Below are 21648 nucleotides of genomic sequence, written 5' to 3' on the forward strand. Positions count from 1 at the left end.
ATGGACGGCATCCCTTTTTGAGAACAGTATGGGTGCAGTGGTGTGGAGCAACGAAGGAGGCTTTGACGCTGTCCCTGTATGGTGGTGGCAGTGGCCAGAGGCAAATGAGCAGCTACCAAAAAGGCCTGGTCCCCGTCCTCAAGATGTGCTTACTGCAGCTGCATGTTGGCGGGTGCCATGAACAAGGAAACCGGCACGTAAGACTTCGTCTTCATTGGCTGCGCTATTATAAAGAAATAAACCACTACACCGGTATGCTAGGCCGGTTGTTTTTATTCTGACTTGGTCTATCTCTTTGTTGTGCTAGCTGAGCTCGCGCCAGTGCCCGAGTGTCGCACTTGCTTTCTTACACCGTTTTTCTCAGTATTTTTTTCTTTCTCTCACTGTCTATTTCTACAATTTCTGTCTATCTCCCTCCCTCTATTTCTCACTTCCTCTTTTCTACTTATTCTCAACTTTTTGTGATCACTCATTTTTTGTTCTATATTTCTATTTCTCTTTCTATTTTTGTCTTGCTCTCTGTTTATTCTATATCTTCATTTTATGTTTGTCTTTTTGTATTTCTTTCCCTCTCTATCTATTTCTTGCTATGTCTTTCTATACTTTCGTGACTTTACTTTCTTAATTTTTTTCCCTACTCCTCTTTTTCTTTCTTCTTATCTCTCTCTCCCTCTCTCTTTGTATGCATTCTCTTGCACATCTGCATTATTTATTGCATCCTACCCTGGGCTAATTGGGGCACTTGTTCTGAGAACCAAGCAGAAGATGAATAAGGGGGCAAAAATAATGTGTGCTGCCCTTATAATAAGCCAATCGCCTCTATTGGGTACGAGCCGTGTGCAGAAGAAAACAAAAACAATAAAAACAGCCCAGCTATTGCACTTATGATGATGATGATAGTGTTTTACGTGACTGACAAACTTTCTCATTGTGAAGAAGTTTGATTTCGTTTTTATTTGTTATTTGCACATACAAATTCCTGAGGTGCATAACCAATCCAGTTTTTCTGTTGCACAAACATGGAACAATCTGACAAGTAGCTTCGCAGTTGAAATACTGCTGCAATTGCATGAATGGCAAAGCACGTAATGAGAGAAGATGCGAGGTTCAGCATCTTCCCTGGAATCCTCGGATGGTGTTGGAACAATATAGCAGTTCAATACGTTGGCATGACTGCAGGATTACTCCTTCTCTGCAGAAAGAGCAGTGTTCTGGCAGCTGCTGAACATGTTACACTGGTGTGATCAGTACCTCCTGTGATCAGCACCTCCAGTGCTAAACATGTTACACTGGTGTGAGGAGGTGCTGGCACATCAGGCGCCTAAATACGCAAGCTCTCACACGGAAAATTCTGCAGAAGACCACCAGCACCGTGGAAAATGCATCTAAGCACGCTTGCTTGCAATTGGGACATTATTGAAGGGGCTCTACAACACTTCCTTAGCACAGTCAGTAAATGCTGCTAATTGACAGAAGACGCTGCTCTGAACATGTAAGCTAAACATTATAGTGCAGCACGCGCCTTGAATTTAAAATTAATTCTCAAAGCTAGATAGAAATTGCTCGCTCTTCTCTCGACAAATGATGTCGTAAACCCCAAATGACTGCACGTAAAGCCAATGGCCGATTTTAGCATCATGAGCTGCATTATAACCACGGTTACTATGGGATGCTGCCCTGTGCCTGTGTGAACTTGTAATCACACTGAAAGTACGCCACATGTTCAAAGCAAAAAAAAAAAAAAGCACTGAAAGGGCCAGTAAACAACCCCGAGGTCCAAAAATTGCAATGAAGAGAAAAACGTGTCTTATGCCATGTGAACATGCTGCCTCAAGAATTTTGCGAATACATGCTATAAAAGGAAGTTACAGGGATTAGAACATACATCCTCAGCTGGATTGAAATTTTCACGCAGCCTCGTCACCCTTCTCTATCATAGGGAAAGGGAAGGTGTGGCCTGTGGTCGTGACTACGCCCACTTCGGAAACGTGACACATCAGCGATACGTCACCGCGCATAGCCAACGACCAAGCAAGGCCTCCCCAACATGAGCAGGTGTGATAGTGGCCCCGAGGGGAAGCACGGCGCAAGGAGCACCCTTCCCCTAGCGGTAAAGTAGCGAGACGCTTCTTCATCTCAAAGGCTTTTGTTCTGGCATTACCGATTCGCCTGGTAGTCTCAGGCTCTACAAAATGGCAGAGGGCAGAACAAGGAAATAAAAATGCGGACTGTGCAGCCAAAACTGCATCACCGCAAGACCAAAGTGGCTTTTCGTAAGTCAAAGGACCAATCGATGAGCTCACTGGTACTTCAAGTTGCCCATGGGCAAGTGTGAGTCATTGCGCGTATGAGGGAGATTGGTCAGAAAAAACAAGGCATGGGAACTGTTTTTCTAAACAAGAGGTCTGTGCAGCATGCAGTTCTGTAATATTCGAAAAACGTGGTTGCCACAGTTGACCGTAAAAATTGGAGAGCTTGTTTGGGGAGGGTAAAAAGCAAGTTGGAGCCTGTTTGCTGCCTGTTTACCTGACACGAACTGACAAACAAACATATTTTCTTGCCCCTTTATGATCCTCTTCGCCCTCGAGTGGCTTTGACCATGCTCGCTGGTGCGAGAGGAGAAAGCACTTGAAGCGTGCGGCAAGTCTTGCCAACTCCACTTGTACTTGACAGACTCTAAAGAATTTTACAGCAGTTGGTTTGTGAGGTAATAAACTCCTTCAATAAAACCATTTGATGATTAGTTAAAAAAGTGTTGCATGGCCCCCTTAAGGATTTCATTATCAGCCTGATCAAGCTTGCACCTTTGGCAAAGTGGTTCCAGCACCATCGTTCTCATTGAAATACCCTCTTGGTTCTCATCTAGCTATCAGAACACCTTTACTTATATTTGTTTATTGACTTGATATATGTATGCATATGGATAAATGGAATGGTATGGTAATGGCGTTATCAACAAAGGTAGCCTGCCTGAGATGTCCCTGTAAACGCCACCATGAATAAAAGTGCAGCTCACCCAAACTCCAAGTGCCCGCCTGGGACCTGGTAGAGTCCGTGGCCCAACGTGTTCCTGCGGCGACCAAGCAGGATGCACTCGGGGTGTTTCTCGCTGAGTACAAACACTGCCACACCTATGCCTGGCCTCTTAGTCTTTGGTACCTTTGCACTCTCGATTCGCTTCCACAACTCTTGCAAAATACCTGCCAAGAAATTATATGGGCACTACTTGTAGATTCACAAAGCGCACAGCACTTACACAAAAGATGATAAATACTACATGGAACAGCATTTAAAGAAACGTTTTCCAACATAATGCATTATAAGACCAGTACACAAGAAAGCAAGTATTAAGGCAAAGATTTTTCTCAATTTTAAAATAAGGTAGACCAAAAGCGAGCACGATACGCAAGATTTTTGCCACTATATGTTCACTGCTAATACTATATAGACTCAATTATTGACTTTGGTAAATTCAACAAAGCCCAGTTGAATGGCGAACCATTCGTTCATAAAAAACACCTTCCAGCATCTGTTATTGAGGCTGTTAAGCCAAGTTATCTGGAACTAGCCCATCCAGAATTACTCGCAAGATGCTTCCGTGGGAAAACTCAAGACCATAACGAGTCATTGGATTGTCGTGTGTGAGCATGTTCCAAAAAATTATTTCCTTGAGCTCCAAACACAGTAAATATGCACTTTTGATGCCATGTTCACTTTTAACGATGGCAAGATAGCCTATGTGAATGTGTTGAACTATTCTGAAGTTTTACCAGGCTTGCACAGTGCAGGGCCCATGCATTCTTGAACTGCGTTAACACTACCGTGCTGACGCGGCTGTATAGCAGGCCACAAATGAAGCGTAGCAGGCCACAAATGAAAAGACGTTTCAACACAAGAATAAAAAAAATTGATATTGGTGATGAGTATCTCGCTGGTGCCCATTGAACAATTCTGCCAATTTGCTGTTATCTCATTCTAATTTTCAAATAATGCAGATTTTGAACTTTATGTGCCATAATCTCAAAACATGCTTTTTTTGTACTTATGTTCCTTTTTCTCAGCAACAGCAGTATCTAGAATCATAGTTGTCAGCCAGTATTAAGACACCGCAATGGGGAATATACTGAAGCAGAATCATTTTTGTGTGATGAAGTGCTATTCTGCAACACGAAATATAATAGCTATTATCGTGTGATAATTAGATACCTGAAATAAAAATTTACAAAAAATCAGCATTAAAATTTACAAAATGAGATAAATTTGCTTCAGTAAGAAAAGGAACAACTCATGATTACAGTGATAGTAAAATAATTATTGTATCTTTTATGAATACGGAGAAAAGGGTACATAAACTTCGCCTAAAATACACTGCGGGTATAGGGCTTACCCTGTTCCCTTAAGAGCGACGAAATGCACAGCAAGAGGGGAGAAATTCAGTTGAGGATGGCAGATGCTTAGGTGAGTTGAAATAAGTACTTAGCAGGCCTTGAGTGGAAACATTTTGCACAGTATGAGGTCAATTGTAGATCACTTGGTAGAGGACCCGATTCAGCAGTGGACATAAAAGTGGATTCACGACGGCAACAGTGCTCAAAGCCAGTCATTGCGTCTTTACTGGCATACTTGTACAATATGCTCAATCATCATCATCACCATAATCAGCCTGACTATGACCACTGCAGGGCAAAGGTCTCTCTCGTGATCCTCTAATGAACCTGGTCTTGCGCTTTCTGCTGCCACGTTATACCTGCAAACTTTTTAATCTTGCCGGCCTACTTAACTTTCTGTCTCCCCTTCCTGTGTTTCCCCTCTCTGGGAATCCAGTCAGCTAGCCTTAAAGACCAGCAGTTAACTTGCCTATGTGCTACGTGCCCGGCCCATGTCCATTTCTTCTTCTTGATTTCAACTAAGATATCCTTAACCCTGGTTTGTTCTCTGACCCACTCTGCTCTCTGCTTGTCTCTTAAGGTCACAACTATAATTTTCCTTTCTATTACTTGCTGCGTCATGCTCAAGTTATGCTGAACCCTCTTTGTAAGCCTCCAGGTGCCCGCTCCCTAGGTAACTACTGGCAAGATGCAGCTGTTATATACCTTCCTCTAGAGTGTTAGAGGCAGATTACTATTCATGTTTTGAGAATGCTTGCCGAATGTTATCCATCCCATCCTTAATTCTTCTGGTCATTTCACTCTCATGGTCCAGCTCTATGATTACTACCTGTCTTAAGTAGACATATTCCTTTGCAACTCCCAGCCTCTCTTCACCTATCGCAAAGTGCTGTTTTCAGCTGAGACTGTTGCACATTACTTTAGTTTTGTGCATATTAATTTTCAGACCTACTCTTCTGCTTTCTGTGTTCAGTTCAGTAATTGTGAGCTGCTATTTTTCCCCTAAGTTACTCATCAAGGCTATGTCATCAACAAATTGCAGGTTACTAAGATACTCTCCAACGCTCTAACTCATATCCCTAACTCTTCCCAATCTAGGGCCCTGAACACCTTCTGTAAAGACACGAATTGCATGGGAGAGATCGTGTCTCCCTGCCTTACACCCTTTTTTATTGGGATTCTGTTGCTTTCTTTATGGAGAACTAGAGTGGCTGTGGATCCACTGTAGATTTCTTCCAGTATGTTTATGTAGTGTTCATCGATACCCTTATTCCGTAGTGCCTGAATTACTGGTGATGTCTCGATTTAGTAAAACAGTTCTCTTAATCTGTGAAAGCTATGTGTAGGGGTTGGTTGTACTCTGCGCATTTCTCTATTATCTGACTGATAGTATGAATACAATCTATTGTGGAGTAACTTGTACAAAATCCTGCTTGGTCCTTTGGTTGATTGAACTCTAATGTCACCTTAGTTGTATCAGCTATTATATTTGTAAATAGTTTGTATGGAACAGACAGTAAGCTGATTGACCTGTAATTTTTCAAGTTCTGGACGTCTCCTTTCTTATGAAATAAAATGATGTTGGCATTCTTTCAAGATTCTTCCAAGATCTACTCTGAGGATGGCGCTTGCGTAGAGTAGAGATAAAGCCGCCGCCGGCCACCCGCCACTTCCTGCGGCAGCGTTGAATTTTTTTTTGCATGTGTTCGCTTGCTCAGACCACAGCGGCAGGAGCCTGAAGGTTAGATTTAGGTCATCGCGAATTGTATTTTATACGTAATGCGACGACCAAGCAGGCTTGAGTGAAATAGCAGTTTAACATAGTGAACATGCCGACTTGCACTGCGCTAGGCAAAGTGGCTATGCCTCCGAGAAAAACACTTGGGATCGGCGGCACTTCTTCAAAGCCCCAAATGACCCTGCAGTTCTTAAGGCCTGGACAGCTGCTATTCCATGAAAAGCCTTCCAAGTGGAAGGCAAGACTTATGTCCCCGATCTAAATTTTGAATCCGAGAACCTAATCAATTGCAACGAGCACATCGTAGCCAGAAACGTCACAATTCCACGTGACAGAACACTTAAGCTCGGTGCTATTCCTCGAATTTTTCTGAATATTCCTGCACCCCTGTCTGAACCAGCGGCAATAAAGCGCAAAGGGAAGCCCCCGAAACTTAGGCAAACCACGAATTTTGAGAGTCGTGCGTCGGCAAGTTGTGGCGATGTGCCTGACGTTAACCTGGAGAAGAGAAATTTTGACGAAGCAACTGGCATCCCCTGTGATCCAGAGTCATGTCCATGGGTGGCAACAACTTGGTTCTCTGTATTTTAAGACTAAACAAAGTTCTAATCCCGGAATTTCGAGCTTATCCAGAAAGAAACTGCTTTTTTTTTCAAACTCGCTCTTCGTCTTGCACTGAGAGCTTCAAAAGCCAAGCCAGCTAGAGAGTCACACTACGAAACCGAGTGGCTGATGGCTTCCCTGCTCCTTAAAATATAGAGCCATGCTGCGTATAGGCTGATCTCAAAGGTGAACATACTGGCTCTGCCGACATATTCACATCTTACACAAATTATTAGAGAATGCCTTGCAACTTTGGGTTCAATAAGGCTTTGCTCGAAAGCATCAATTGATTGATGATTGATTGACTGATATGTGGGGTTTAACTGACAATATCTAAAAACGCTGTGTTATCCTCATCAGCGACTTTGCCTCTTTGCATTCCTTCTAGGGCTTTCTTTACATCCCCTGCCATTACTGGAAGGATGTCGAATTCCTCTGGGCTATTATTGCTACTTACGATATCATCCTGGTTGTTTTCGGCCTTTGTACAGCTCTCTGTAGCACTCCTGCACCACCTCAACTATCCTATCCATATTGGTTATGACATTGCCTTCCTTGTCCCTTAATGCATACATCAGATTTTCGCCTATGCATAAGTTTGCCTTTGCAGATTTCAGGCACCAATAACTAGAGCAAACATAATAAATGTATTTTACTATATATCAAACTTTGTCATGCATAATTGAAGAACTTCCTGTATCACAGAGCCCTTTACTAGCCACCATTACAAGCTTCGCTTACACATTTGTTGTTGAGGTGCCATTTAGGGAGAATTTCACCAAAAAAAAAAATCTTCAAATCATTGGATTATTGGAGGAGTTGAAAGAATTTGAGCTGCCCTGTTAACCTGCTACTGTCAGCAGAGCGACTCTCTCTGTTGCCCGAGCTGGGATTTGCAGATGGCATATTTTCTTTGCATTCTGTCATGTGCCAAGTTCTGCGGTGAGCCCCAGCCTGTGTTTCTTTATTTTCTCTTTCTAGCCTGCCTCGTGGCACTCGCAGTCTTTTAACAGTGGTAGCATTGCAAACTACCCATAGGATTATGATCCATGAAGTTCCAAAGAAAACTTTTTGCATAGGGCATGCGAGACCATGACTTTCACTTTCTCTTACCGAGCAGCTCCCTTGAACGAATGAGTGCACAGCATCGTGCTTGAGGTTTCGACTGTTTTCACACCAAACCACGTTTCATGCTTCAAGATACAGCCACAATGGAAACACGGTGCAAAGCAAAATAAAGAGAGATGAACAGAAGTGAGGCCGGGCTTGTTGCACAAACATAAGATGCACCCTCTGGCTGCGGCACATGGGGAGAGCACTCGGAAAATAAGGCTCTCGTGGATGCTAGCCAAAACGAATGGGGGGGGGGGAGCATTCTTGCTCTTTTTTTCCTGTGGAATGGTAACAGAGATTTTTATTTCTTACAACTCCTCCAGTAATTAAGCAATTATAAAACTTAGTTTAGTAGACTCCTCCCTACAATTACATGCTATAACTTGTAGAGAGTGGCAAACTACAAGCTTCAGCATATAATCAAAGTTTGCAATGAGATCTGGCAAGGGATCCTTTCAAGAGGGCCTGAAACGCTTTTCCAAATGATCCAACTAATGGCTTAACTAAAAGAATTGACTCGCAGATCGACTGCCACAAAAATTTTTAGAATACGTGAAGTATCAGCGACTTGCCGCTAGCTTAAAGCGCTTTCTCTCTCCTTCATTATCAGCGAGCACGCTGAAAGCTATTCAGACAGGAGAATGGCAAGAAGACAATGAGACGAGTCCCTTCGAAAGCACGCATCATGACCTCGAGCATTTTCTTATCTTTTTTTTTTTTTTGAACACCCAGCTTACTTTCAGGGTGATTCTGAGCGCATGGGCAGGCACGTAGTGGCGTCCCGAGGCAGCCATGATAACTAGGCAGCTCAAAGCTCTCCAATGAACCAACGGTTACGGACTCCTATGTATGACGCAGTATTTGGGTTATATGTCAGGAAAGAGAAGGGAGCAATTCCTAGCTTACTTTGAGCATTAATTGTAAATTCAAGGCCGCATGCTACGCTGTAGTGTTTAGCTTGCATGTTCGCAGGAGCCTCAGCCACCAATCTGCAGCATTTACTCACTGTGCTGTTTAAATGTTGCAGGACTCCTTCACAAAAAGATGCAAACAAACAAACACAACAGCCACAGCGAGAAGTGTCAAGTGAAAGAAATATAAAGGAGACATGGAGCGAAATTTATTTAAACAAAGCACAAAGCTCAGATTAGCCCCAACTATGACACGTGTATGGGATCCACTGATCTTAGTCCACAATTATGTTTTTGTTTGCCTGCACATTGCACAGAGTTGAAACACATTATAAAAGAAGTTTTCTCTCATTTGAAAATATGATACCTCCAGTAAATATAATTATGATCCCTAGCTTCACATGTATCACATCTACAGATGCAACACAAGTATAGGACATAATATTCAGTGATGCTTGCACGCACTTTCATATGACCGAGGAGGAAAACCAAGAGATCCGTCATAGGTGGTACCGAGTGCACTCACAAGAAAAGGTACAAACCAAGCAGCCTCAAAGACCCTGTATCATCCTTGCAGTCTCTTGGTTGTTTGTCCCTCGTCCTGCAAGCGCAGTTGGTATCAGTATGACCGAACTGTTCCAACTAGCACAAATCACCACCCTCTTACATGGTGTTTCGTGGGTGACTCACCTTCAGAGCTTCCTTCGAAGCTCAGGCTGTGCTTGGTCTGCAGTAAGTTAACAAGGCTGCGTGTGTACTGCACCAGAGAGTCCAGAGGGAGTGCCTTTGCCTGGTTTGTCATGCTCTCCAGCGTAACCTGACGAAGTTCCTCCAGAATTTCAAGTTGAGACTGGTTCGCTTTGAGTTTGGTCTTCAACTCATTACACAGCTGCATATACCTGCCATTCCGCAACCAGAAAAACATGTTTTTAAAAAATTAAACAAGGTTAATGACACAAAAACGAGTACTTGCTTGCCCACGGAACAGGCTTTGATGAAGCATGCCCAACTAAGACCCACTCAACATAGACTCTTTGTTTATCAAGTGATTTATGCCTTAAGACAAGCTAGATACATTCATTTACCTTCACTTACGCTAGTCTGGATGTGTATAACTATGCAAATGACATGTCAAAGTTGACATTTCCTTTTGCTTTCTTACTGCAAAATGAAAGTATTCCTTCCAATATGAAAAATAGCTGCTAGTGAGGTACAGTAGAGAGTGTGGAAAATAGTAATACAAGAAATATTTACTTAATGTGGCCAATACAGCAATATTACTGATTTTGCAATGTACAGCAACATTATAGTGTACTGAGGATACAAACAAACACAGCTATAGCATAAGGGGCGAGAGAATGAATAACAACGTGCGTTAGCCACAAGAAGACACAGATGACACAAAAAAAGTACAAATAACAACTGAGGTAAACAATGCTTTTGCATGCATTGCTTCTGCAGAGGAGCATCGCAAGATGGTGCTCTTAACTTTTGCTACAGGTATGGCCGAAATATCTGGCAAGAATCCAATCTACCATAAATTTTCTTTAAAAATTGACACAGGGGAAGTCTTGCACTGGTATCTGCGAGAGCTGCAAAAGTAACAATTTGGCCAGCATGGAAATTATAGGCATTACATGAATCTCACTAAACATTTTAGTTACAACTTTAATTAAAATGGCTTTGCAACTATGCGAATTTTATGTTTTCAACAAGCCCATGTATTACTAGTGGAAAAATTTTCACAGCCTATGCAAGCACACAAGACTAACTGCCTTGCTGTGTTTTGAATATTAACGAGTAAAACTTAATAGTTGGTTTACGTACGAGAAGTACAATATGATTATGAGAGACGCTGTAGAAGAGGGCACCAGAAATTTCGATTCCCTGGGTTTCTTTCACGAGCACCTAAATCTATCCACATGGGCCTTCATTGAAATGTTGTCACTGCAGCCAAAATGTGAAAATTGAGAAAGATAACACCTGACAAATAGCATTTCAAGAACATATGAAGTGACATGCAGTAAGATTTTATAAACACGCTTATTAACACGTTCACTGCGGCATGGGTCACGGGGCATTCACGAGCTGTGCTTCTGCTATGCAGCTGCAATGTTACGACTATGCATCTGCTTGCTGATGCAATAACTTCGTCAAACAAGAACGCAGAGGTACGATTCTTGTTGCGAGAGGTTATAAATAATAAAAAAAAAATTTTTATAGTTTTAGATGCCGTGGCCCCCTGGTGGGCCACTCCGCACACAAAACGGGACTAAGAAAGCTTGCCGCAATAAACGTGTTGATACCGTTGCCATAGCAGCTGAGAGACTACAAAAGCGTTTCGTCTAAGTCATCTGTTGTCCAAGTCATGTTATTTAAGAAACTCTATCGCTGCTGCATCATTATATCGGCATCCATCTATGACTACCATCTGTTTAATTGCTATTTGTCACTTATGATTTGACTAGTATGCATGAGTATGCATGAAACATGCGTGTGCTTAGATTTAGGCAACCGTTGAATAACACAAGTGAAGAAAAATAACAGGCAGCCGTCTATAGCTGCAGCCCTCAAGAGCCAGTCTACAGCCTCACAGTGCAAAGCTTGATATGAAAAACTTTGTACACAGTAACTAGACAAAAATCAACTGTATGTCCTCTTGTCATGTTGTCTTTAATTACTACATGCTGGTTTCTCATAATGCAAAACCAACACTTGCTCCTTTAATTACCTGATGTCAAGCAGTTGGTGTAGACTTTCCAACTGTTTTTAATGCTACCCATTTCCCCTTTACGTCCATACCGTGTGCTGATAGATAACAATTGGTTTACTTCAACTACAGCTACGAAAACAAAAACAAGAAAATGACGCCCGCACCTTCCCATGTGAGGAATTCGATACCCCCATCACTCTGTGAATACCCCCATCACTCTGTGAATGTGTCACAGAGTGATGGGGGTATCACGTGAATGTTGCATAATTGGGCATGGTTTAGGAATGCTTAATTGTTAGTTTGTCTTTGTTATCCTTATTCATTGAATGAAGGAGAAGCGTTGCCTTCAAGGAATGGCAGGACGCTAATGTGCGATCCAGTGCCTACATATACGGGGTGGCCAGTGGAATGGTTGTGCAGCTTAACTAGCCGGTTTTTACTAGCAGACGCTGCCTGCCTCGGCCTTACAAAGCGAGAGAGGGGGGAGCAAACAGATGGCACAAGACGCAAGCATGCGGCACCATATGCGAAGGGCGAGCACGCCTAGTGGGGTAGTGAACAACACCAACGCACAAAGCATGACATCATGCGGCTAAGAAATGTTCCGCATTTAAAAAGCACACAGTATATTCACAAAATGAACGATGACGAGTGGGCGAAGCAGTGGAATCGTTTGGTGTTACCTTAAAACACCCGTGACATTGGCCACTCAGTCATGTAGATGGGAACCAAGCAGTATACAGTAATATACAATGCTCATTTGTCATAACTGGTACGTTGTGTTGAGTTGTGAATATCGTTTTGTTTTCATCATCACTGCTTCGTGGTATCGAATCAATCCTGAAGTTGGCAAAGATGAGGTCTGTGCACGTTTCCCTGGTGGTTGTTGGTTGTTTCCAGTCATACGAAATGCATCGTAAAGCATATCGAGACGTCATTTACTGCACAAGCCAGTCGTCCGTGACCGTCATCATCATCATGGCGTATAGCTGGGTACCTTTTATGTGCTGTGCTAGCAGAGAGAATGTGTGGTCTGGAACGCGCTTGACCTTCATCGTCATGAACGTCATCATCGTCAGCAGTGGCTGCAGCGCACAACGCCAACGGACAAGCCTCGACCATATAGGCACCGTACACTGACCAGAGGGGGCTGGGTTGCTTGCACTGCGCCGTTCGTTCCTAGTTTGCCAACATTGGCCGTTAGGAACACATGGAAAACAGACGCGCGCACGCGTCTCCCGTGCATATCGGCCACTATCCACCCACTCATACAAGGAGAGACGCGCGCATCGCGTTCCTTTCTGCAATGTTGCTTCTTTAATCCGCTAGGCTTTACGTTCTGACGCTGCAGTCAGACTGGGAAACTCGACTGCACGGTGACACCACCTAGCAACAGCGTTCTCCTGCTATTTCCGTCCACATTTAGCATCAAAATGAGCATAGAAGTTTAAAAAAAAAGCCATCGTGTTTAATAAGTTGTGTTAACCGCTATGACTTGCGTCAACAAGTCCAGTTTATTTTATACTCTTACTGTAACTTCTCTTCGTCTGTTATTACCTTAAAATTTTTTTAGCTCCCTCTCATCCCTGTTCTACGCCACTTTTCAGCGATCATTGGTGCTGGAATACCGTTTCCTCCTGCGTGCTTTGCACTTACTGTGACGCTGTTGCGTAAATTTCGTTACATTCATTTGCTCAATTATGCCTCATTTCAACTCCGCAACCCTCCCCCCTCCCCATATCTTATGTAATGTTCTCTTTAGGGTCCTAAACAGTATGATGATAATGACCGCAAACAAGGTTTGTCTTGCCACCTCAAAAGTGCTACACTTGAGGAGGCAAGCGCGTTGATGTACCGCTATGCAGTCTCTTGCAACACGGGCCTTTAAAGCAGTAAGTACATATATTGGCACGGAGGAGTAGCAAAAAGCCTCGAAACAACTGCATTTTGCCTCGTTTACAGTGCTCTGAACCACATGCGCCTCTTTTTACTTGAGGAGCAACGCACTTGGCCGGTGCGCATCATCGAGATACAACGGAAAACAGCTGCAAGCGGCGTCCAATGCTTACTTTTGAAGTGGTGTTGAGTCTGCAGCGTCGCCTGCATTGTCGTCTCCGGGTTCCGGTTGACCTGCACAAAAATATGGCAGAATGTAAACACAATCGAAGCACGCGTTCCCCGGCGGATAAAAGTATCCACCGCGAAAGACTACGGTACACTGTGATTGTTTCCCTGACATTTTACCTTCTTCCATCGCGTTTGTGTCCATTGTTCACTTCGTGTGAAGTCCGCTTCACTAAGCAGCCAGGAACGACCGAGCGAACCTAAACTTGCCAAATTTGCTGAAACTTGCAACTCGTTCGATTGAATACAGCGGCACAGCACCGATAGATCACTGGCAGTTGACTTCACTGCACTACAGCTGCTACAAAGCATTAACATATGCGTTTAAACATTACTAAACATTCATGTTTATACTACAACGTAATTTTATCTAACGGCTTAATTACGGTAGAATAGTTGACTTTCTAGTTAAATTTAAAGCAAACTTGTGGTGGTTTGTACCGCGTTCCGCTACGTAATTTCCGCTGCATCATATGGCGTCAAACACATGACCTACTACACTCCTGACCTGCCCAGAGAGCACCTCTTCCAGCGCCCACGTTCTAGTTCATACCTTCTGCCGCTAGGGCCGTCACCTACGAGCACTGTGGCGCTAGTCAGCACCTGTTCGCTGACGTCAGCTTCAGTGTTCGTGGTCATATTTCGGCCAACAGAGCACTCATATTGCGTAATTATTATGCACTAATGAAAAATAATTTTGAAACAAATATTTCAAAAGTCATTCACAAATTCTTTGCAATTAAATGGACGCAACATCACATATGCTGTCCTACACTATGTAAGTCTACGGATTCTCGCATTTGTCCACCAGTGTGCAATAAATTTTTCGTCACACTGAACAGCTTACTTGACCAGTCATCTAAGTGAAAAAATAGTCACATATATGCCGGCTGTTCATCACGGAATGCAGCCGTTCTTACTCTAGCGCCGTCCAAACAGCCGTAAAGTAGCAGACGAACAGGTTATAGGTAGCGCCACCTACGGCGAGCGATTGAACGAGAGCGGGGACACGCGCTCCCATAGGAACCCCGCTATCTGAACAGGTCAGGAGTGTAGTAGGTCATGGTCAAACAGTCATATGGCGGCCCTCTCGCGGTTTAAGCCGAGCGGCCAAACTCATCGTGATACCCTAGAAAACGCTGCAAACCTTTTCGTGAAAACGGTCGGTGTACGCCCAAAAAGACACCGATGTCTGTTGTCGAGCAGCTAGAAACGTTCGGACAACACACAATCTGGCTAAATCGGTAATCATGAGCGGCCTAAGCCATCGCTCCTGTACGTTTTCATTGAGATGACGAGGTTGTCCCGATGCTGTTTTGGTCTTGAGACAGATATCGTCGTTATATTTCGATACTTTACGAAGAAATGCATTCCTATAGCGTGATAGTATGCCATGACAAATTGCTCTCTTCGGCGGTCGTTGTCGTCCTGGCCGTCGCTGCGGCATGTGTCTTGTGGCTGGGCGTACTCTCGGGAGTGACTGTGATAATTTCCTTCGTATGTGGTTGCGTGTGGATGCGCCTTCTCAAGCACGGACGCTTTGAAGTTCCGGACTTGTTCGTAACGCGAAAGCGCGCGGAAAGAAAGGGACCGAGGCGCCGTTTCTGCGACGTAGCGGGTGCCACAACTGACGAGTACGCTCTCTTTCCATGGAAGGACCTCAAAGTGCCCAAGGAAGTTGACCAGGCGCTCGAGTCTTTCCTCAACGGAATTCTGCGCGAGTATGTGCACATTTGGTTTCGAGGCGTCAGCGGCGATCAAGCATTCGTCCATGAATTGCGCCTCGTGCTTCGTCACTTGTTGGCCGCCTTGTGCCGGCGCGCCGCAGACGTCGATCTGGTGCGCTTCATTACAGGACCCGTGGCGCAGGCCGCACTATCTCATCTGGACGCGATTCTCAGGTCTCGCGTTGTGCTCACTGACGCTACAGACCAAGGCCGACTGGTATTGAGCAGCATGGGATCGCAAGTGCACGTTGCTGTCGGAAGTCGCGAAGCAGAGCTTCAGTACTTGAGACTCTTGTCCGAAAGCCTCGTGTCGCGACTACTGCCGGTGCGCTATGTCAAGTGCAAAAGCGCTTGCACGCTTCTACGTGAACTCCTCGGGAATACCGTCCTTCTCAAAGCGATGGACGTGATCGCCGACCCGGACGTTGTTAATCACCTTCTTCTGCTCTTTCTAGACAAGGCGCCGATGACCATCCTTCCGCTCGACTGTCAGCGCGTGGAGTTCTTGGAACACTTTGTGAAAACGCCACCGTCGCCTTCTCACGGCATCCATCAGTCCCGCGATCTCCAGTCAGTGCTTGGTGATCTTGAGACGCAGTGCTCATTCCTGGGATTCCTTAGAGACCAGGGTGCACATCATCTTTACGATTTTTACCGCGCGCTTGACCAGTTTCACTTGCGAATACTGAATCCAGAGCTGAGCGCTGACGATCGGCTTCAATTGCACGACCAAGCTAACGAGATTTATGGTGAATACATGGCAGAGGATGCTCCCCGAAGGGTTCCTCTTGCTCCTGGGACAGCTGAACAAATACACACTATATTGCAACGAGGCCCTGATGAAATTATTGAGCTACAAAAGTCTCCTTTGCTTTATGCAGCGTCGGATGAGGTGTACTCACTTCTTGAAGAAGTCTTTTGTCCACTGTTTTTCGAAAGTGAGAAGTACTTTGAGCTTGTTTGCAAGGCACGTGTCATTGCACAAGTGCAGAAAGGCCAAGACAGGGGCCCTGACTCTGGGAAGAGTTGGAGCGTAGCAAAACTTGGTCACAAGCTTAAAGATGCTTTCTGGGTCACTGCTGATGATGGCCTGGAAGAAGATGCTCCACAAGAGGCCATATATTGTGCTGAAGAACCACAGGTGCCAGAAGTGCCATTGATTGCAAACGACTCGAGACTGAAAGACTTGACTGCATGGAGGGTCTCCATCCCCCGGACAGAGACTAGATTTGACATGCAGCACAGGCACTATGTTGCGTTTGTGGTGGAAGTACAGCGTATCGACGTTGGAAATGGAGATAGCCTTGAAGACTTGCACTGGTCAGTTGTGCGAAGGCATCACGAGTTCTATGTACTCGAAGCGAAGCTTCTGGAGTTCCACGGAGAGCTTGCAGTCGCACCACTGCCACCTCGCAGGTCACCAGCAAGACAGCAGTTACAGGCTTGTCGTATCGTGCTTGAAAAGTACCTTCAAGAACTACTTGCCTTACCACCTCTGCGAAACTCGGAGTTGCTGTACAGTTTTCTCCGTCATGACGTAGAGTTCACTGCCAGCTTCCTGCCAGACATCCGCCTTGGAAAGATGTTTCGCACTGTGCCAATGCGGCTTCTCAAGGAAAAGGGACAGCACTTGGAGCCATTTCTGCAATCATTCCTCGCATCTACGCAACAGGCACCGCCGCGTCCACGTCCAGACCTTCTGGATACACCCAGAAGGTATGTGCGGACACAGCGCGCACCTTTGCAGCAAAAGAATCGGCAGGGCCCGCCACGATCGTCCTCTCAACTCTGTGCACCGAGCAATACGATGGAGTTTGTGTATGACTATGGCGTTCACCTCGCTGATGTTCTCTTCCACGCTGCTCCATGGCTCTTGAGGCTTCTCCGAGCTTTGGTTCCCCTCCTGCGATGCTCGGTCCAGGGAGTCACTGAACGTTATCTGGAAGGCAAGCTAAAACAAGCTGTTGCTCCAGGTCGACTAACCCTCATTATAAACTTACTCAGTGAGGCCGTGCTGAACGACAATGAAGCACCGCGAACCCAGGTGCAAAAATCTGCACGGGCTACAGAGACACGTCTCGAAATGGAGAAGTTCCTTCCGGACATTATAGTGCGGATGATTGGCCCTAGCTGTCATGCTCTAGCTGTGGAGACTGTGTTTCAGGCAGTTCAGCAGCCCTTGCTCAATAAGCAGATCTCTTATGTACTACTTGACCTTCTGGTTGAGGAGATGTTTCCTGAAATGAAGTGATGGGCCACGTAAAAAAAAAAAAAAAAGGGAAACATTCCTTTAATTTTTCTAGCCTTGTGCTGTCTAGTCTTATGTTGCTTGTATGTGATGCAGAGTAAACAAAGGAGTATTTTATGTTAGGAACGGACCAGTCTATAAACATTGGCAAATACCACCTGTGAAGGGTAAATGTTAGGTGCGATTTGTATAAATATGCGTACTCACTTGCTTTGACGATGGAAAGACATCCCGGGATCACTTCTGTTGAACGATAGGTGCCATTTGTGAATAGTGTCACTTTTATTAGATTACTGGTGAGCTGTCACGAGCATAATCAGCCTTGCTATGCCTGAAAACTTAAGTCACTGCATGCAACTTGCCTTAGCTAGCTATTGCCAAGGACCTCCTTGTTAGTTTGCACATTGTCACATGATGCCTCTTAGTAAGAACCATGCCTTGTTGCACAAGTTCTGTGCAAACTTTGAAGGTAAAATGCATTTGTCATGGGGAGCCGTTGGGTCTGTTTTAGACACACTGGATAACGTACGATTGTAGAAAATTTCTTCTGCTTAGATTTTAGTTCTTTATTACTAGTATTTGAAAGTGGTGTGATGACAGTAGCACTGTATAATGGCACTTAAAGCATTGTGTAACACCTTGTTTAGGTAATTATAACTGTAGGTTGAATTAGGCGAGTATAACTGTCAACCACAGTGAGATTTTAATTGTTGCGTTGCATGAAAGCCAGTAGTCCTCAGGGCACAGTGCAAGAAAACAAGGCCTAAATATGTAAGTTACACTTTGTTAATTACTCACGAATGATAATTTATTATGTGTGCATTGTTTTGTGTTAATGTTGTTGTGTGACTAAATGTAATAACCCGGTAAATAAAAGAATTTTCAAATGCCTTGCAATGTCTTGCTTTTGTTGAAGAACTAGACTCTGGTTTTCCAGTATGAAAACAGCGCTAAAGAACGGGACAAAGAAAGGACACAAGCCATGGTGCTGACTAACAACCAAATGTGTTTTATTCTTCCAGTCCACATATATATACTCCAGCGCCATCTCAAGGAAACAAAACAGCAAACTGTTTTTATCTACGTAGGTGAGGTCATAGGTGGCCTGGCACTTCGAAAAGTAAGCATTTTGTTCCTTTCTGCCATACTTTGTGGTATGTACCTCTAACCTGATGCATATCACATAAAATGTATTTTCACAAGGTGTTCTTCATTGCTAAAGCAGAGGCGATGCATGCAGTCAGCACAACATAGCAATTGACAAATGGCTTTGCACAAGCTTGGGCAAATTTTAGGTTCGAACCGAATAGCCATTTTGGTCGAATAACATTAAATTGAATTCGAATAGCATATCTTGAATAATATAAAAAAAAGGGCATATTTTTTATGACCCAGCTAACCCGTACAATAGATATATGTATATATATTTTAAATTGAAACAAGGCCTGTGGAAATGCCATTCTTTTTGGTTCAAAGGAAGTGGAAGCAACTTTGTTGCGATGACGGCCGCTTCCAATGTGATCGCTGATAATCCAGCAGGCGGTTAAAGCAATATTTAAGTAGGGTGGCGGTCAAAATTTTCTGTACCACGAGAGCTGTCTCCAACAGCACCGTGGGACACTGCTTGCTTGGAGACGATTGCTTGTTTGCCTTCTAAAGAGAAGGCAAACAAGCAAGCGCAAGCAAATATGCAGAGTGCTTTTGCAGAAGACGTGCTGTTATAAATAACTTAATTCTGTTGCAAAATTAGCACAATAGTGAAGTATTGCAATGAACATAATATTCTTGCAAAAAATACAACTTGTCGCTTCGTCAGTGATTGGCATCACCGAAAGCTCCATGTTAGAGCACCAGCACGGGGGCACGCGACATTTCCGATGTCACATTAATATTATCGAAACATCACATGCGGTTTTCTTCATTATTCACACACAGAGACGTTCCCGCAGCGTCGTTTTCTCATAGAAGCAACCTGTTTGTCATTGAAGCAGCCATGGTGGAGCACCAATTCCTTTCAGAAACCACCACGTGCAAGCCATTGGTGTTTGGCAGCTGTAGCACCATTTAACGTGGATATGCCCACATTGATGCTAGGTGGCACGCCTCCATTCCGACGATTAACGTCCATCATGAACGACGTAACAAATCTTTGTGGTAGCTGTAGAAGTAAACGGTGAGAGTGCAACCAGAGAAGTCGTGTACAGCCAGAAAAGCGTCGCTGGTTAGACGCAGAATTTGGGCGTTTTTTTCTAAGGCGGCGGGCTAGAGGGAAACGCAACGCAAGTTGTGTCTCCTATCTAGCCTAGGTGCGATTTTGCTTGGGGCAAGCGTAAGCGGGGAACAACCAGGCGAGGTAGGTGTGCGCCGCAGAGCTATTTCTAATACGCAGGAATGCTACCAGCAAGGCAGAGACCGATGTTGCCAGCTCGCGGTGTGTTGAGATGTTGACAAAATTGCACTGGTGCAATTGGAAGCGCGCTGAATGGGACGCATGCGTAGCAACCGCACGTTGCAGGAGCTAGGCCACAGTAATGATAAGGTACTTCACTTTACAGCTCTCAGATGCAGACACCACCACGCTGACCAAGAGCACTGCGAGAGGAAAGTGCGAGATATAAAAGGCACAGTTATAAATCTCCCAGTCTGTGTGACCGTGATGCACTTCATAGTGTGTCTCGCACCTGTTGTCGTGGGCTGGGAGGTTGCGGGTTGGAATCCCACTGACGGAATTTTTTTAAATGCGAAACATTTCTTAGCGAACTTCGGCGACTTTGAGCGTATGTATCCATCTATCTATCTATCTATCTGTCTATTTATCTATCTATCTAACCACAATTAGCATGGGAGGGTAAGATGGTTTGACGAATATGACGCGCTGGTGAAGACATGAATAATGTCACAATTCAGTCGTGTACGTCAAAACACTTCCCATCAGACTGTGGCACATACTCACAGGCGGGTATGGGCCACTGGTGAGCGGGTATGTGCCACAGGTGATTGACACTTACTATCTACCCAAGAACGACGAGAACACACATGGGCAATTTTAGCGCGAGAGCGTTAAGCAATACCCGACATAAATAGCGTCGACCCAACGAAGGCATATAATAAATGTCAGTGTTAACCTGACATAAGCAGCATTGGCCACCCAACAAATGCAAATAATAAATTTCAGGGTCCCAGCAAGAATCTAACCCAAGTATTCTGCGTGGCAGTCAAGCATTCTACCAAAGAGCTACGCCAGGTCTCGGAACTACTTTTCAAATAGATGCTAGTCTTCGCGAAACGTCAATAGTGGTTGCAGTGCTGCCTACCCAATTTTACAAACATTACATATGTACTCCTTTCATACAGCCGTCACGTCTGGTTAACGTCAATTGTGGTGAAGTGCCATGCGCTGAAGTTGATTTGTGTAGCAGTGTCCAGGGCCAGCATCTTCGCGAATATCAGCGCTTGATATCAGCTTCTGGTGTTGCTAATACGCATTTCCAGCTGACATTGTTGCGCAAGTGGAAAACTGGTTATATGAACATCTGCAACTCTTCAACATATGTCTCTGTGTGCAACATTTGTACATATACTTAGCGTCATTTCATGATGTGTTGCTCAATAAAAAAATGCAACACAGCCACCTTCCCTTCTCGTGCTTCACACAAAATTGACTCCCAGATATGTAGAATCTGCCGAATTTTTTTCCGTTTTTCTTTGCCATCTATTCATGCGAACTTTTAGGAAGTCGTGATGGACCCAAGCATAAAATGCCATGCTAAAACCCTAGGATAAAAACACTGCAACTGCATACATTTGAATCTAATTATATATCAAGTATGGTCATTTAGAATTGGAGCATAGAGTTTTGAGACTCGTTAGGATATTCCATCAAGAATCTTGACAGTGTGATATGCCTATGTCGAAAAACAAGCTTTCACTGCTACTTCCAACCTCTTGAATGCCGCACAGGGCCCTTGCAAGTGCTGTTGTTATGCCAGCGAGTACGCAGCGAACGTCCATGCCGCGGAAAAAGGAAATCTGTGTCAAGGCCAGCACGCGAGCCCGCCTGACGCGATCAACAACTCAACGGCG

General features: G+C 44.4%; 2 protein-coding genes across 2 annotated transcripts in view; one reads left to right on the forward strand and one right to left on the reverse strand.

Annotated features, from left to right (window-relative positions):
* LOC142807211 (nucleotide triphosphate diphosphatase NUDT15-like) overlaps positions 1–13874 on the reverse strand; it is a 48247-nt gene extending 34373 nt beyond the window's left edge. Inside the window, exons 1-4 of the mRNA XM_075891331.1 lie at positions 13711–13874; positions 13536–13596; positions 9444–9652; positions 3017–3200 (exon numbers count right to left, since the gene is read on the reverse strand). Coding sequence (XP_075747446.1) covers positions 3017–3200; positions 9444–9652; positions 13536–13596; positions 13711–13735 — 479 coding nt within the window. The 5' untranslated portion in view covers positions 13736–13874. The remainder of the gene's footprint in view (positions 1–3016; positions 3201–9443; positions 9653–13535; positions 13597–13710) is intronic.
* A 764-nt stretch (positions 13875–14638) lies between these two features.
* On the forward strand, positions 14639–18462 carry LOC142807227 (sorting nexin-14-like). The gene has a single exon (XM_075891332.1). The coding sequence runs from the start codon at positions 14956–14958 to the stop codon at positions 17566–17568; it is 2613 nt and encodes an 870-aa protein (XP_075747447.1). The 5' UTR covers positions 14639–14955; the 3' UTR covers positions 17569–18462.
* The last annotated feature ends 3186 nt before the right edge of the window (positions 18463–21648 follow it).

The sequence above is a fragment of the Rhipicephalus microplus genome, chromosome 1 (assembly GCF_043290135.1).
Source record: "Rhipicephalus microplus isolate Deutch F79 chromosome 1, USDA_Rmic, whole genome shotgun sequence".
In the NCBI taxonomy this organism is placed as follows: domain Eukaryota; kingdom Metazoa; phylum Arthropoda; class Arachnida; order Ixodida; family Ixodidae; genus Rhipicephalus; species Rhipicephalus microplus.

Bases quoted from the DNA above. Each gene is read 5' to 3' on its own strand.
- LOC142807227 (XM_075891332.1), top strand. From the start codon at position 14,956: ATGCATTCCTATAGCGTGATAGTATGCCATGACAAATTGCTCTCTTCG.